This window comes from Lissotriton helveticus, chromosome 3_2 (genome assembly GCF_964261635.1).
Source record: "Lissotriton helveticus chromosome 3_2, aLisHel1.1, whole genome shotgun sequence".
NCBI lineage: Eukaryota > Metazoa > Chordata > Amphibia > Caudata > Salamandridae > Lissotriton > Lissotriton helveticus.
Window position 1 is genome coordinate 271,032,404 of NC_136062.1, and position 14,581 is coordinate 271,046,984.

Genomic DNA, 14,581 nt, shown 5'->3' on the forward strand with positions numbered 1-14,581 from the left:
GATTTGGATGTCTAATCTCTTCATGGTTCTGTGTTAGGAGACTTGAATTCAGGTGCAGTTTCTGAATTATTTGAATTCTGAATTATTTCTGAATTCTTATTCTTCAAATTCTGAATTCTGAATTTTCAGAATTAGTGTGAGGGATGTTTGCCTGAGTTTCCGAACTACCCACGGAATGAGCGGGAGAGGTGGAAAAGTGTAGGCAAATATCCCTGACCAGTTCATCCATAGGTCATTGCCCCCTGATCGCAGGTGTGGGTCCCTGGAGACGAAGTTTTGGCATTTTGCGTTTTCGGCTGTGGCAAATAGGTCTATTTGTGGAAATCCTCACTGTTGGAAGTACGGAAGAACAACTTTAGGGTGAAGTTCCCAATCGTGAATTTGCTGCCGCCTTCCGCTGAGGAGATCAGCAATTTGATTGTTTACTCCTGGGAGATGTTCTGCCAGAAGATAAATCTTGTGATGGATCGCCCAATTCCAAATGGCTTGAGCTAGTGTTGACAGTTGGAGAGAGTGTGTCTCCTCTTGCTTCTGCACATAATACATTGCTGTTATGTTGCCCGATCGGACTAGAACAGTTTTGGCAATAAGATGAGTTTGAAAAGCTTTTAGTGCTAGGAAAACTGCTAAGAGCTCTAGATAGATGATGTGGACAGCCTTGTGCTTGTTGCTCTACATGGCTTGTATTGTGTAATCTTTGAGATGAGCTCCCCAACCTGTTAGAGATGCGTCTGCTGTGAGCACGATCTATGGAACAGGGTCGATGAAAGGTCGACCTGCTGATGAGCTGTGTGGGTTCCACCACTGCAGAGAGCGATGGGTATGGCTGTCTACCAACTCTAGATCGGTCAATAGACCCTGTGAGTGATTCCACTGACGTGCTAAGCACTCTTGTAGGGGGCGCATGAGAAACCGTGCAATTGTTATGCAAGACGCCATCATTCCTAGTAGTTGCATGAACACACTGGCTGGTAATGCTTGGTTAGATTGAAACTGTGGAATGGTAGCCTGAATATTGTGTATTCTGGCTACATTGGGAGAAGCTAGAGCTTTGCCTGTGTCTAGACTGGCTCCTAGATAAGACTGCATCTGTGAGGGATGCAGGTGAGACTTTTGTGCATTGATTGTGAAGCCCAGTTGATGAAGTAGATCTATTGTGATCTGTGTGTGCTGCAGACAGTTCTGGTGAGTGCTGGCTTCGATGAGCCAATCGTCTAGATAGGGGAAGACGTGAATTTGTCTTCTTCTCAGAAGAGCAGCGATTACTGCCAGGCACTTGGTAAAAACTCTGGGCGCTGTAGTAACTCCAAAGGGAAGGATCATGAACTGGTAGTGCTCGCCTGCTATCACAAATCTCAGGTATTTGTGATGAGCCGGATGAATTGAAACATGAAAATATGCGTCTTTTAAATCTAAAGTAGACAAAGTCTGCTCTTTGTAACAGTAGGAGTACCTGTTGAAGTGTCACCATGTGAAAATTCTCTGACAGTATATAACGGTTTAGCTCCCTCAGATCTAGAATAGGTCTTAGGGAAACGCCGTTTTTGGGGATGAGAAAGTACAGAGAGTAAACCCCTGAGCCCTGGTACTGTATTAGAACTGGCTCTATTGCTCCTTTTAGTAAGAAGGACTGGACCTCTTGTTTTAGCAAGTGTATCTGTTCTGGAGATAACTTGCGAGAATGAGGTGGAATGTTTGGGGGAATGCTGGCAAGCTTCAGGCAATAACCATTTTGGATAATTCCAAGCACCAATTTGTCTGATGATATAGATTCCAAATGGGGAGAAATTCTTGAAGTCTTCCCCCAAAAGGTGTGGTATAATCGGGGGAGCGGGGCAAGTCACTGTTTGTTGGGGGAAGGAGAGTTACAGGGTGTGTTGCCCTTACCCATACCCTTGAAGTTGTTGCCTCTACAACCCCCTCGAAAGAATCCTCTGGAGGGAGAGGGCTGGGTGTTACCTTTGTAAGTCGAGGTATTTTGATCTGGGGATGTGGTTTGTGACCCTCCTCTATAGGGGAGCGACAAAAGGAACCTCTGAGGGATGCTCCCAGAGATTTAGGAACTTCAGTGTCCTTTTTCATCTTTTCTAACGCTTGTTCAACGTTAGGGCCAAATAGGTGTTCCTTAGCAAAGGGTGTGTTAAGGATCCATTGTTGGTCCTCAGGTTTAAAACCTGAAATCCTTAACCGAGTGTGTCTCCTGAGCAGGATGCGGGTGTTAATCTCTCTAGCTGCGGTGTCTGCGGCATCTAGAGCACATTGAATATAGAAATTAGCTTACCCTCATTCACTAAGTCCTGTGCCTTAGCCTTATGCTCGTCTAGGAGATATTGGAGCAATTGCTCAATTTCGTGCCAGTGTGCTCTGTCATACCTGGCTAAAAGGCCTTGGGTATTTGCAATGCACCATTGATTTGCTGCCAGAGCAGCTATGCGCTTGCCAGAATTAGTTTCGACTGTTTATCTGGTGGAGGAGCATCCCCTGATGTTTGAGAATTTGCTCGCTTATTAGCGTTTGATACCATTAGGGAATCTAATGGCAAATGTCCCTTGATAAAGATGGGGTCTGTAGGAGAGGCTTTATATTTGTTTTCCACTCTAGGAGTTAAGATGCGGGCTCTAACTGGATCTTTAAAAATCTCATCAGCATGTCACATCATGCGCTTAAGCATTTGAAGTGATTGTGATGATCTGTGTGTGGATGCTAATGTCTCAAACAAAACATGTTCTTCTAGTGATTCTTTGTGGAGCTCTACCCCATGGTAATGTGCAGCCCTGGCAATGAGTTCTTGGTGTGTTGCATTGTTGGCTGGAGGAATAGTTTGGCTGGGTAAAGGTCTGGATCAGTATCACCTGGGGGATCCACTGTGTAATCTGTCCATGGATCTATTGGAATATTCATCCACCGTCATCTGCATCACAATTGTCATGATGAGGTTGAGGAGAATCCTGAGGTGTAATTTGCAAAGAATTTGGAGGTGGTGGAGGTGATGGTAGATGAAAAGGACTTGTAGCCACAGATTTTTTCCTCAAGGGGATTTTATAAGTAGTGTCCTCTTCTTGAAGCTTGCATTTCTGAGGTGGTTTTATGTTAATATGTCCAGTGCCCAGGTTAATATGCAGCCTTTTTTGCTTGGGATTGGGTGGTAATGAAATAGTGTCCAATTTCGGATCCGAAGGGGTCTCTTGTAATGCCATAAAATTCTGGAAAATAGCAGCAAAGGAACTGGAAAATGGAACTAAGCAAAGCAGCCAATAAACAACCTGCCTGCTGACTTTTCAGAAATATACTGCACTACTTGTTAGCCTTTTAACTGTGATAATGACTCCAAGGTTTTTTCTCCTCTCCTATGTTTGCAAAATTTTTATGTTCATTTAATTTTCTGTGTTTTAAGATGGTTTGCCATCCTTTTACGATTTTTAAATAATCAATAAAGCATTTTTGACTTGACCGGGGTCGCTTTATGTTTCGGTGCCAAAGTTTTCAGTGTCGGCGTTTTTGGTGCAGACAGAGGCTAGCCTTTAGGCGCGGAAGGTTTCGGCTCCAAAGGTTGCTTGGCTTTCGGCACAGGGGATTTCGGGTCCGAGCTAGAACCGGAGGCTTTCAGCTCCGAGGATGCCTTTAGTCGGAAGGCATGACTGGTGGTTTTAGTGCCGGGCTGAGGTGATGCCGAAGCCTTGTGTTTTTTGGAAATAGTTTGTGGGGGCAAGGGGTTTTTGGTACTCACGTCACCGTGTCCCTGCAGCAGTTCTTCGGCGTCAAGGTCTATCTCGAGCTCGGAGTCAGAGTCTTCTTCTGAGAAGGCTTCCTCCTCCTCTGCCGCTGATGCCTCGATTTCTTCCTGGCCGGAGTTTTCACCGAAGAAGTCCAGCTTGTCTTCGATACTTTGACGATGCATCTCTCGACGTCGAGCCAGATGATCGCGAATAGTCTTCTTCGATTGGAACAATCTGCAAGCGTCGCAGTCTTCTTCCTTGAGCTCCTGCGACAAGCACAAGTTACACACCTTGTGTGAATCAGTGCGCTGATACTTCGCGTGTCATTGAGGATAGAATGTAAAAGGAGTCAGATCCATCGACAGAGAGTTGACTTGGCGTGGTTATGCCTCAAAGGCCGCCCAAAAAGCTTTCCGATCGAAAGTCTATTCTGATGTCGAAAACGAAACGCGCAGACGTGGGAAACGCATACGGAAACAATACCGTCCAGGGTAAAAGGGATAGCGCGTTGAGGGGAAACCAGAAGAACGGTTTCGAACCGGAACGCAGCAATACACGTCCGAACCCGATGGAGGGAAAAAACAATCTAACAATGGAGTGGATGACCATGCACACTATTCACGCAAGGAGGAGTCACCTTACCTCGTGACTAGGAAAGACTTCTTAGAAGAAAAACAACTTGCAAACATCCGGACCCAACACTAGATGGAAGAGTATGCAAAGCATGTGAATCTACAGCACACATGCCTCGAACATACTTTTTTCAAATTTTGAAGATACTTTATAATATTTTACATCATGTTTGTTGTATGATTTACAGAGCACTCGTGCACAGGCTCTAAGATCTGAGCCAGACCCTTGGCTCAGGTCTGGCTTGGCTCTCTCTGCTAATTTGTTGACACAGCCATCTCTACTTATTATACTCGCCATGCAAAACTTCATGATATTCATGATATTGCTTCTCAATCTGAACCAAGCACTAAAAAATACTGGTGGCGAGCCAAAGTCACTGCTGGAGAATCTTCTTATACCATGGTCTATGCCTCAATGGACTTGTAAAGAGATATTGGCCGAGATTTAGACAAACTCTGCTCCGTATCTGAGATCAGTGTCGGATCCATAACTGGCATGGAACCACTGAAGCCAGTTTGGTCTTCGGCAAAGGAGTGGAGATGTGACAGGAAGCTGGGCCGACTCGTAAAGGAATTGTTCAGTGCTAGAGAAAGCCCCGCCAGCAGAATCCTAACTGGATGGATCTATGAGGCATGAAGGGGCTCTGGAGGACTCTGGATATTCCAAAATGCTGAAGCACTGCCTCCCTGAAGGACTCTAACTGCTGTGAAGTCAAAGATACCACAGGCCATATTGGCGTCAGCTGGGCAATGGGGTCAGACGACTGGCATGGATTTGGGCCTCTTTAGTGCCAACTGCAGTGTAGCGGCCTACCGTCCTTATTAGATAAGGAGCGCTCCTCGTATCTTGCTGTCAAGATAGATACGAATAAGAATTCGACCCCATGGGCTCAGGACCAGTTTGAGCCTATATTCAGACATTTGAGCCCCGACGAAGTTCCAATGGAACAAAACACGTTGGCTGTGGTTGAATTTTTAAAATTTCAAGAATAAAGAACATATTTGGATAAATCTGAAGCTCTCTTTGACTCCGTTTCTGGTGCACCGTCCTTATCTTCACAAATCAAAATCATTGTCAACGTTTTGGTCCCTGATCCTGCACATTCCTGAAACATTCTGTTTTCAAGTTTTGTTAACTATCCCAAGTAAATTATGGAAGAATGTAAAAAATTAGGGAAGAATGTGGTCAACTTACTCTATCAACCTTCATGATTTGGAATCGCTGAGAGATATCAGCAGTGTTTGCTGGCAGTCGAGACCGTCCAGACACAAATCTCATGAAAAGAACCCTCTCCTCATTCGAAAACTCCTCCAGAGTCTGCCAGAACCACTGCACCAACTGATGTTGTTCGTCAACTTCCCTGTATCGCACAACCTTCTTCAGGACTTCAACAGAGATCTCTGGCATGCCACACACCATCTGTTCTAGCTGTTTCGCAGTGAGAAGAGACAATAAAGGAACAGGCACGATCCATGACATCCCTTCACGAACAGCCGCCACCTAAGAAAAAAATGTTGTAGATGGAGTTGAAGATCACACAATTATGTTCAAACAGTAACACAGCAACATGAGTGGTAAAACAACTCATTCAAACAAATCCTTCTTACAAAAGGGACCCAAGCAAAGTGTTTACAGTCTATAAAAATCTTAATAGAATACATACAAGTATTTCATACCAAATGACTTCATTAACACACATTTATTTTTAGTAGACAAATACGATCTGTGACCCCAAGTGGTTAACACTGCCATTAGCCCCAAAGTTACAGAACATTTAGGAAGGTACTTGGACAGTCTGCTTTTTGTGTGTACCTTCACTTTTACGGCCCTATTTTACCTACATGTAAATAAAAACTAGTTTCTGTTAGAAGTACCAAACCTGAATAAAGATTGAGTTTATTCCGCATAACTCACTGTCACAATTTACAAAAGTTTCTAAACCACTAAAGTTAGTCTGACTGCCTGATTTTGCTACTTCTGGATTGCCAAGGGCCTTAAAGGAAGTATTAATTATCCAACAGGACTGAAACAGTTTTTGTGGCCTTATACCACTAAAGATAAACCCGCATCTGTAACATTTGTACTGTCCACTAAAACTGATTGCCCCAGGACCAACTGGAAGGGTATAAGATTAATTCAGTCTTCTCTTGCATTAGCAACATTACCATTCAGGTTTGTGCCACTGGACAACCAAAGAACAAGTTACTTATTTCTGATTGATATGTCTTACCACAGATTCCTTACCTCCCCTGGCACCAGAATGGGTCCAAACATTCTGCTAGATGGTGCTATGCTGCTGTGCATTGGCACCATACTGCCCTAGAGGTGACTGAGCACAGCTGCATTTAAGCGCCACCCAGCACGCTGACACCAGTTCCTTTCTTTCTGCGCCAGCCACCGTGAATCAAAGCCACATTTGTCAGTCTGTGACTGTGCCATTTGGTGGCACAAATGGGATCTGCAGTAGAACTTCCGCCTTCAATGTGCTCAACACTGGGGGTGCCTATCTGTCAACACTCCTATGTTGGACGAGGTTGTCCAAGACCCTTAGCGGTGGATGACGGATACCAATCTGACCTGCTGCAGGCTGTTCTTCCTACCCCAACCAGAGCTCACAGTGGTGATGGATGCATATAATCGGAGTTGACGGGGGAAATCCGAGTGGCATTTTGTTTTGTGGTTTTCTTTTTCCTAATGTCCTCATACCACCATTATATGCAAATAATAGCCTGTCAGACGATCTGTACCTCCCCAGACTTTTGTGATATTTCAATAGCACCTGCGCTTGTGCCCTTCCAAAGTCCTGGCTGCACAGACCACGCAGGTGTAATCATTGGACAGAAGGGGTTACACACTTATGTCTCCATCCCAATTCTGGAAGGCCACCCATATTTTGGCATGTGTATTGGACTCCAGGTCAATATCTATTTTTGCCATTCTTCTTAATGCTCATAGCCAATCCATCCCTTGTGGTGGGGAGGGTTCAGTACATTTCTTGCAGGTTTCCTGCCTAGCAAGAAAAATTTGATAGAATAGCAAGGACTGTTTATCCCCAGTGATGTCATTACATGGCAGATCTACTACCCCCAGCATTACTAATAAGAGGCTAACTTCGATATTTGTATCAAGGATTTCATTAATTATCATTTCAACCTCAGACCAATATTCCTCTAACTGAGGGCATTCCAGAAACATATGCTTATCATTAGCACTAACCACTTCGCATCTGCGACATTTGGGGGGGCATCAGTTACAAAATTTGCAAATTTTTGTGGAGTCAAATATAGTCTATTTGCCGTAAAGAAATGGTTCCTCTTCAAGTCTGATGGTTTGACTGTTTTGTAAAGTAACTTAAAAGAGAGCTGCCATACTTTTTGTGGATCAGGAGTCTGCATCAGCTCGTCCCATATTTCATAGGGGGCTTTGATTTTTTCCTCCTTGGAAGTCAGTAGTGCGCGGTACCATCCACTTATTTCCTTGTTTGCTATTGTTTCGTTCTTTAATTTTGTTTTAAAATCCCAAAGAATCTTAGTCTCACGTCTATTCGCTTCCCCCCAAGATTTTAGCTGGAGAAATTTAAACCGAGACAGAGATGCCCTTGTCATACTCCATAATACTTTCCATTGGACCACTTTATCCATCACTATCAAGTCCCCCCAAAACTCTATTCCTGCCCTCCTAAGTGGGACGCTCAGTTGATCCTGCAAACATTCGGGCGTACCAGGTACAGTGGCATGTTGGCGACAGGAGAAGATGAGAACTAGCAATGTTATTGGTGGCACCGTCCTCTGTCGCCACCATGTCACATTGAGCTACAAAAGAGCTCAATGGGCTGCTGCTCGGGCTGAGATGGCTGCCCCTGGCGGTAGGCCACACCATAAGAGTAACCACATACATTTGGTGCTGTTGATGGGAATATTTGCCCATGAAAAGGAAGTCCAAGGATCAGGCTGCAGCATGACTATCTTTGAACCACTCCAAAGCAGAATCCACCATGTCGCAAAACCGCCTGGATTTATCAAAAGGCATATCCATGAACGATGCCTGCACATTACCGGAGAAATCTGTGGAGTGTATTCAGGCATGATGATGTATCACCACACCACTGACTATGGCACAGCCTACATAGTGTATGTTATCAAGCATGACCATATTTGAGCACATCCTGTTTGTCATGGACTGTTTTTCCAAAGGTACTGTACAACTCCTAAGGGAGAGAGGGCAACATCTCACTCTCCAAATCCCAGAGGGCATAGGAGTAGCTGCCCGAACAAGCAGACTACATTCAGAGGTCCCAATGTCATACTGGTGCTGAACACCGTTTTCCCAAATGCATCAAAATGCTTTCTCTATCAGGCGGAGCAGCAGGTAAGGCATTGCACTTTACTTTGCTGGCTGAAGTCTTCACTACAAAACTTTCAGGTGTTGGAAGCTGAATCAAGATGGCTGGATCACACGGAGAAGACCTAAATCACCTAGTGGTGTGACTTGGTGGTTCAGAGCAATATTTTGACCATGCTGTGTTTAGAGCTTCCGTTAGTGCCTTGATGAAATGTAGCAAAGACTCTGAAGGTGAAAGACCAGGTTGCAAAATTTCAGGTTAACAGTTTAGCCTTAGCTTTTACAGTTAGCAACTGTAATTTCAACAAATCTATTGCAATATTACTACAACAGCAAAGGAAATAGCGGAGGGAGTCCAATTCCGTCTTTGGTGACACATTAACACTACTAGCAATTTAGTAGTCTAAATACAGTGCCCATCAATATTCTTAGAGAGGGGGCAACAAACTGTCTGCCGTCTCATCAGCGCTGTCATGTGGAACATTCTGAAAGTCCTGTATAACCTCTTAGTCTGAGACAAAAAAGGCTGCAAGTAATGAAAGACATTGGTGCCAAGGCAGAGACACTGTTGCAGAGGGCTCCAACACCACAGGCTGTGTTTTAGTAATCTCGTAAAGAGACATTGGTTGCTATGGTTCGAAATCCAATATCAAGATCTGATACAGTTCCTGAAACAACAATAGGGCAACTAAATCTGCCCCCAAGAGACTAGATATACATACAAATCTAAGGCGAAAATGCCTCCTAAAGGAGTCAATTAAACAACAAGTTTTTTCAGTATTTTTGAGCAGTACTCGTGGTTCTCAATCACTGTTTGCATTAGACAATCCAAACAAGCTTCTGGTTTCTTTTGATGATGTATAGTCAATTATAAAAAGTAGATGTCCAATTTAATGTTTGTTAATTTAAATAGCATAAATAGGGGTCATATAAAAGACATAAGATCACAGTGTTCATAATACAACAATGACCAGCAATGTTTACACAAACCGGTATCCTGGGTACGGGCCCAATCTAAATAAACACACCAAACAAACGACTCAGCTTGAAACCACCTTACCTTAATGGTAGATTAACTCAAGTGGAGGACGGTCTCAGGAGCAATTGTTTCATTTTCTAATAAATAGGACATGTTTGTTTCATGTGTCTATTTGTGAGGCACCTTGTTTGATGTGTGTTAATATTTAGACTGTAACAAGGAACTCTTGAAGATGGTCTCATGTACTTTATGCTGACAACATATACATACTAACTTTGCCAGTACTTGTTTTGACAAGATCTCTGGAAATCAGCAACAGCAGTCTGCAACCAGACCAAAAAAGTCAACATGGTGTACAGACCATCAATCTGACAGACTGGATATTTTGCCAGGCTTGTGGTGCAGTACCCTGTCCGCCAAACTCCTAATCAGTCCCTTAGTCTATTTGGATCCTTGTAGAAGGTGTAAACATCTGTTATCAGTAAACGTTTTCTACAAACCATTCTTCACACTGGTTCTTACCATTCTGTACAAAGCTCCAGAGACCAAATTTGGCAGGTTGGTAGGTAATGGAGTTGGTGATTGCAGTAAGTACATTATATTGTGATTCTATATTAACAAAAGTAGAGACACTTATTCAATATAATAATGTAAAGGCAAAAGTACGTGTCTCACCTGACGATCAATTTCATGAAGTCTGTACTCAATTGCTCTTTCCACATACTCTTTTCTGTTGGAAAAGGTGAGTGGAATACTGTTTCCACCAGGGATTATGGGAACCATTTTAGCATCAGCACTTTGGCCAACAAACGAATCAAGAGGAATCATCTAAAACAAAAATGTTAACATGAATTAACAAAATGCACACAAAAACACTAAACTATTTGCAAAAACTTGTCTCTCAAAGAGAAAGAAAGAAAAAGTTATTTACGACTAATATATATACATCTTCCTGCAGATTGCTGCACTTAAGCCTTTTCTAAGTCTTCAGGCTTGATTGAGAAGATTTAGGGAGAGGTGAGGCGCAGCGAGTAGAGCGGCTGACTCTGAAGCACCGGGCTTACGGTTCGATCCCTGGAACCGGTGACAGCTCAGATCAGCATCTTGTGACTCTGGGCCAAAGCTCACTTACTCTCACCAATGGCCCCCAGCGCCCAGATACCCCTAGGGGTGATAAATCACGCTTTACAAATCTGGAATTATTCTTATTCTTATTTTATTTTTAAAAGATCTCCATCACAAGAGGCACTCTTGAGGCAGCAACAGCGGGTAAGTATGAGTTATATAATTCTAAGTTTTACGTTTTTTTTTACTTGTATGTGACCGTTCCATGTTCTGGAAGCTGAAGGGGAGAATCTGGGGCACGGAGGTTGCAGGTTAGTTCTCTATGGAGAGAGATGCTATTAGTTTCATATTCACAATCAACAAGTACCTTTGTTATCATGGTATCCGTCAGCATCCTTTTAGTGACTGTGAGAAGTTGGCCTGGTATATGGTGTTCACTATTCTAGTGAGTACCTTGCACCAGTCCAAACAACCCTTATGGTGATGGTTGTAAGTCAACCTTATAGACCAGCTATCCTAGTGGTAGCGTGGACAGAACAGTCTTAGGCTAAAAGACTCTTGAGGGCGTGTAAAGCCAGCTGTTTTACCATATGTAACCCCTTGAATATCAAATGAAAGGACACCACCAAGGATATATATAAAATATATATGTATTTATTCACTAACACACTCCTCTTTATGAGGTCAGAGGTAAAAGCACATAACAAGTTACACTTAGAAATACTTTAAATAGCACAATTTACAGTTAGGCCATAGGGGCGCGTAAAACCATATACTAAGTAAGTGGTATAAGGACCACGACTTGGGAAAGGAGAAGGCCTAGGGCATCGCTGGGGCTACACTGTCTGACCCTTAGGTTAGGAGTAGGAGGCCCACAGGCGGCGCGTGCAGTGTCTTTACACACACGCGGGAGTCAATGTTAAGTCAATGGGAACCTAGAAGGTAAGTAAATGAAGATTTAGGACACTTCTGGTCTAGCTAGGAGGAAACAACTAGTAAATCTGGACACTAGGATAGTCAATCCCTACTGGAGCACCGAAGTACTCGCGTTACCTCACCCACGGGCTGCGGGTGCATAGGTGTCAAAGTGTGTCGGGTTTCGTCGTCGTTCTCAATGGAGCCTTGAAGAAAGATGCTGCAGGCGACCAGGAGGAAGATGTCCGGGTGGATCCAAGGGTGGATCTAGGATGAAGAGGACCTGAAAGCAGAGGGGACAGAGTCTAGGTCACTAGCCAGTGACCGGGTGGAACCAGGGAGGAACCAGACGTCGTCGAGGAGCAATCAGGTGCGGATGTGAAGCTTGTCGTTGCAGCCACGCGGACCAGGAGGCGTCGAGGACGACCAGGTGCTGGAGAGGAGCTGTCCCACGAAGGTTCTCGCAGATGGAGGGGTCGACTTCAAGATTGGAGACAACAAGCCTAAGCAAAGGCAACCGACGCAGGGGACCCAAAAGGCTTCTGGTGCAGACCAGGAGGGTCTGAGGTACTTCACATTTTCAGGGAAGCGAGGGCCAGTCTGGAGCAACCAGACCAGCGATGGATTTTCACAAGGATCGTCGTCAGAGGGCTACTAGCCAACGGGCCAGCAACCGGACAACGCGTCGAACAGAACACAAGCAGAAGGGCCCCAAGCAGATCTCGTGGAGTGTGGAGGGCTGGTCTTCAGTGCAGGTGGAGCTCGGTGTCGGGTTGTCTCAGTCCCCAGCGCACAGTATCGAGGATGCCTCAGGAGCTGCGCTGTTAGCAAGTTGAAGACTTTCCAAGTTGCCTGGTTCCACGGATTCCGACGCCTTCCACGGAGCTCAGCTGTGCTAGAGTCGTGCAGTGGAGTCAGAGGAGTCCTGGAGTCGAGGTCTTGTCAGGCTCTGCGCTCGAGTTCCGGCGGGAACAGGGACAAAGCAAGCCGTTGAGTTGCTGGATGGTGCCTGGTTTCCCAGGGTGGTCACTCCTTGGCCACAAGGGAGAGTCTTCAGTCTTTAAGTCGGTTGAATGTCGAAGGGTCCAGAGTTTCGTTTCAAGCTTCAGTTCAGGATCAAATCTAAAGTCTCCTGGGTCAGCTCCTATCTTTATACTACTAAAGGGGCTGGTTTACTCACTAGGTCCCTCCTATGGGTGGGACCAGGAAGGGGGGCGGTTACACCCCCTTTCCTTTGTGCAGTTTCGCGCCAGAGCTGGGGCTGGTGTGCCCCAGCAACCGGTTTGAACTGGGGTATGCATGGAGCACCTAGTGTGCCCCAGGCATGTCTCATTCTATTCAGCACTCCCTGTCCCAATAAACAAAATCCTGTCTGGGGTGGTGCTCGCACCTCTCCAGGCAGGAAACCTATTGTCCAGGCCTCCCTCGCTGGAAGAACTCCCAGCAGCAGGAGATCAGACTTGTGTCTGTGGCAGCAGCATCCATTTTGTGACGCTGGGGCTCTGGTTAACTTTAACCGGGATAGTCAGCAACAACATGTCTTCTCCTTCTAGAAGGGTGGAATGCTACCCCCGTCGCCAGAAATGGCGAGGGGGTAGTATTCCAAAGCGTATGACACCTTACACGACATGTTTAGATAAAGCCAAACCAAAGTTAGCATTTAACCGCGAGGTTCATAATGCAGTTAAGAGTATATGGTATGGCAATATCATAGAACAGCTAGAAGGACATGGTTCCGAAAGCTGCAGACAGGCTCAGCTCATGCTAGAGCACCATCTCACACATAACCAAGCACTCTGTCTCCAGGATTGTTAAGGCCTGCCATAGGAGTGACTTATAGGTTACTTTGTGTCTATATATAAGGGTAGATATAGGAATACAATACCTAAGCAAGGGGTGATTACACACCCTTGCCCCAGCTGAGTGATCAGCCAGTTGTGTCAGTTTGAGTGGCCAGCCAGGGGTGGCATGATACCCCTGGTAGGCCTTGGTTACACCTGTGCCCTGAGTACCTAAGGTACACTTCTACAGGGGCTGATAAGGTGAACCAATTGCCAATTGTGTATGTACCTAGAGTACATGGTGTGAATTTAGAGAGAGTGCATCTGGGCTGTGGGTCTGATTAGCAGGCCCACAGCCACATCTAAGTCGAAAACCAGTAAAGCAAAAGCAAAAAGTGGGGGTGACCATAGGAAGCAGACCCTACTCTCCTACAGTGACAACGAGGAGTAGAATCAACTCCCCACTTACGGAGAACCAGACCTAGCTGGCTACATAGTCCCGGCACCAGAAGCTTAGCCAAGGCACCACATGACAGAGGTCACTAATGACATTCTTTGGGTTGGACTTGTTCGAGACAGCACACATTGTTTAAATTGAACTCGTTGAGACCAGCTAATGGGTTCTTTTTGCGCATAACCTTGAGTTCAGAGGCAGCAAGTAATATCATACAGCATCAGGGTTGCTGCTACATTAAGGAGAAGATTACGATGCTCAACTAAGAAACGACCATTAGCAAAGGCTACTTACTGACTGCTAAACATCAGAAGGGTGACGTACATGGCACATCTCCCATTAAGGTCTTCACACTGACGCATACATCACTATCATTCAACAATTGGGCGTGACACAAGGCAGTGGAGGAGACGACACATGGATCAGTAGGAATACTTTCAGTTTATGCGGTGATATACACCCCCGCATAGTGCATAGGTAGTCCTGTCCGTGTCCAAGGAAACAATGGTGATTCGGTCACCTGGTACCTTTTTGCGACCATGTTAGCTAGTTATTGTTTTTACTGTTGTTACTTGTATCAACAAAAGTGTGTGGCGCATTGACGATACGAGCACCATTAACTAGTAATTACTATTCCATTCTGGTAACCTGAAGTGAGCTCTCATAGTGTCCTGGATTTTATGCTGTGAACAAAGAC

At 45.0% G+C, this 14,581-nt stretch overlaps 1 protein-coding gene across 6 annotated transcripts in view; it reads right to left on the bottom strand.

The window, feature by feature from the left end:
- The window catches only part of HERC1 (HECT and RLD domain containing E3 ubiquitin protein ligase family member 1), a 2,088,313-nt gene that overhangs the window by 40,202 nt on the left and 2,033,530 nt on the right, over positions 1 to 14,581 (bottom strand). For all 6 annotated transcript variants that reach the window (XM_078685198.1, XM_078685199.1, XM_078685195.1 and 3 more), the window contains exons 76-77: positions 10,345 to 10,497; positions 5,544 to 5,849 (exon numbers count right to left, since the gene is read on the bottom strand). In XM_078685198.1, the coding sequence (XP_078541324.1) occupies positions 5,544 to 5,849; positions 10,345 to 10,497 (459 nt within the window). The remainder of the gene's footprint in view (positions 1 to 5,543; positions 5,850 to 10,344; positions 10,498 to 14,581) is intronic.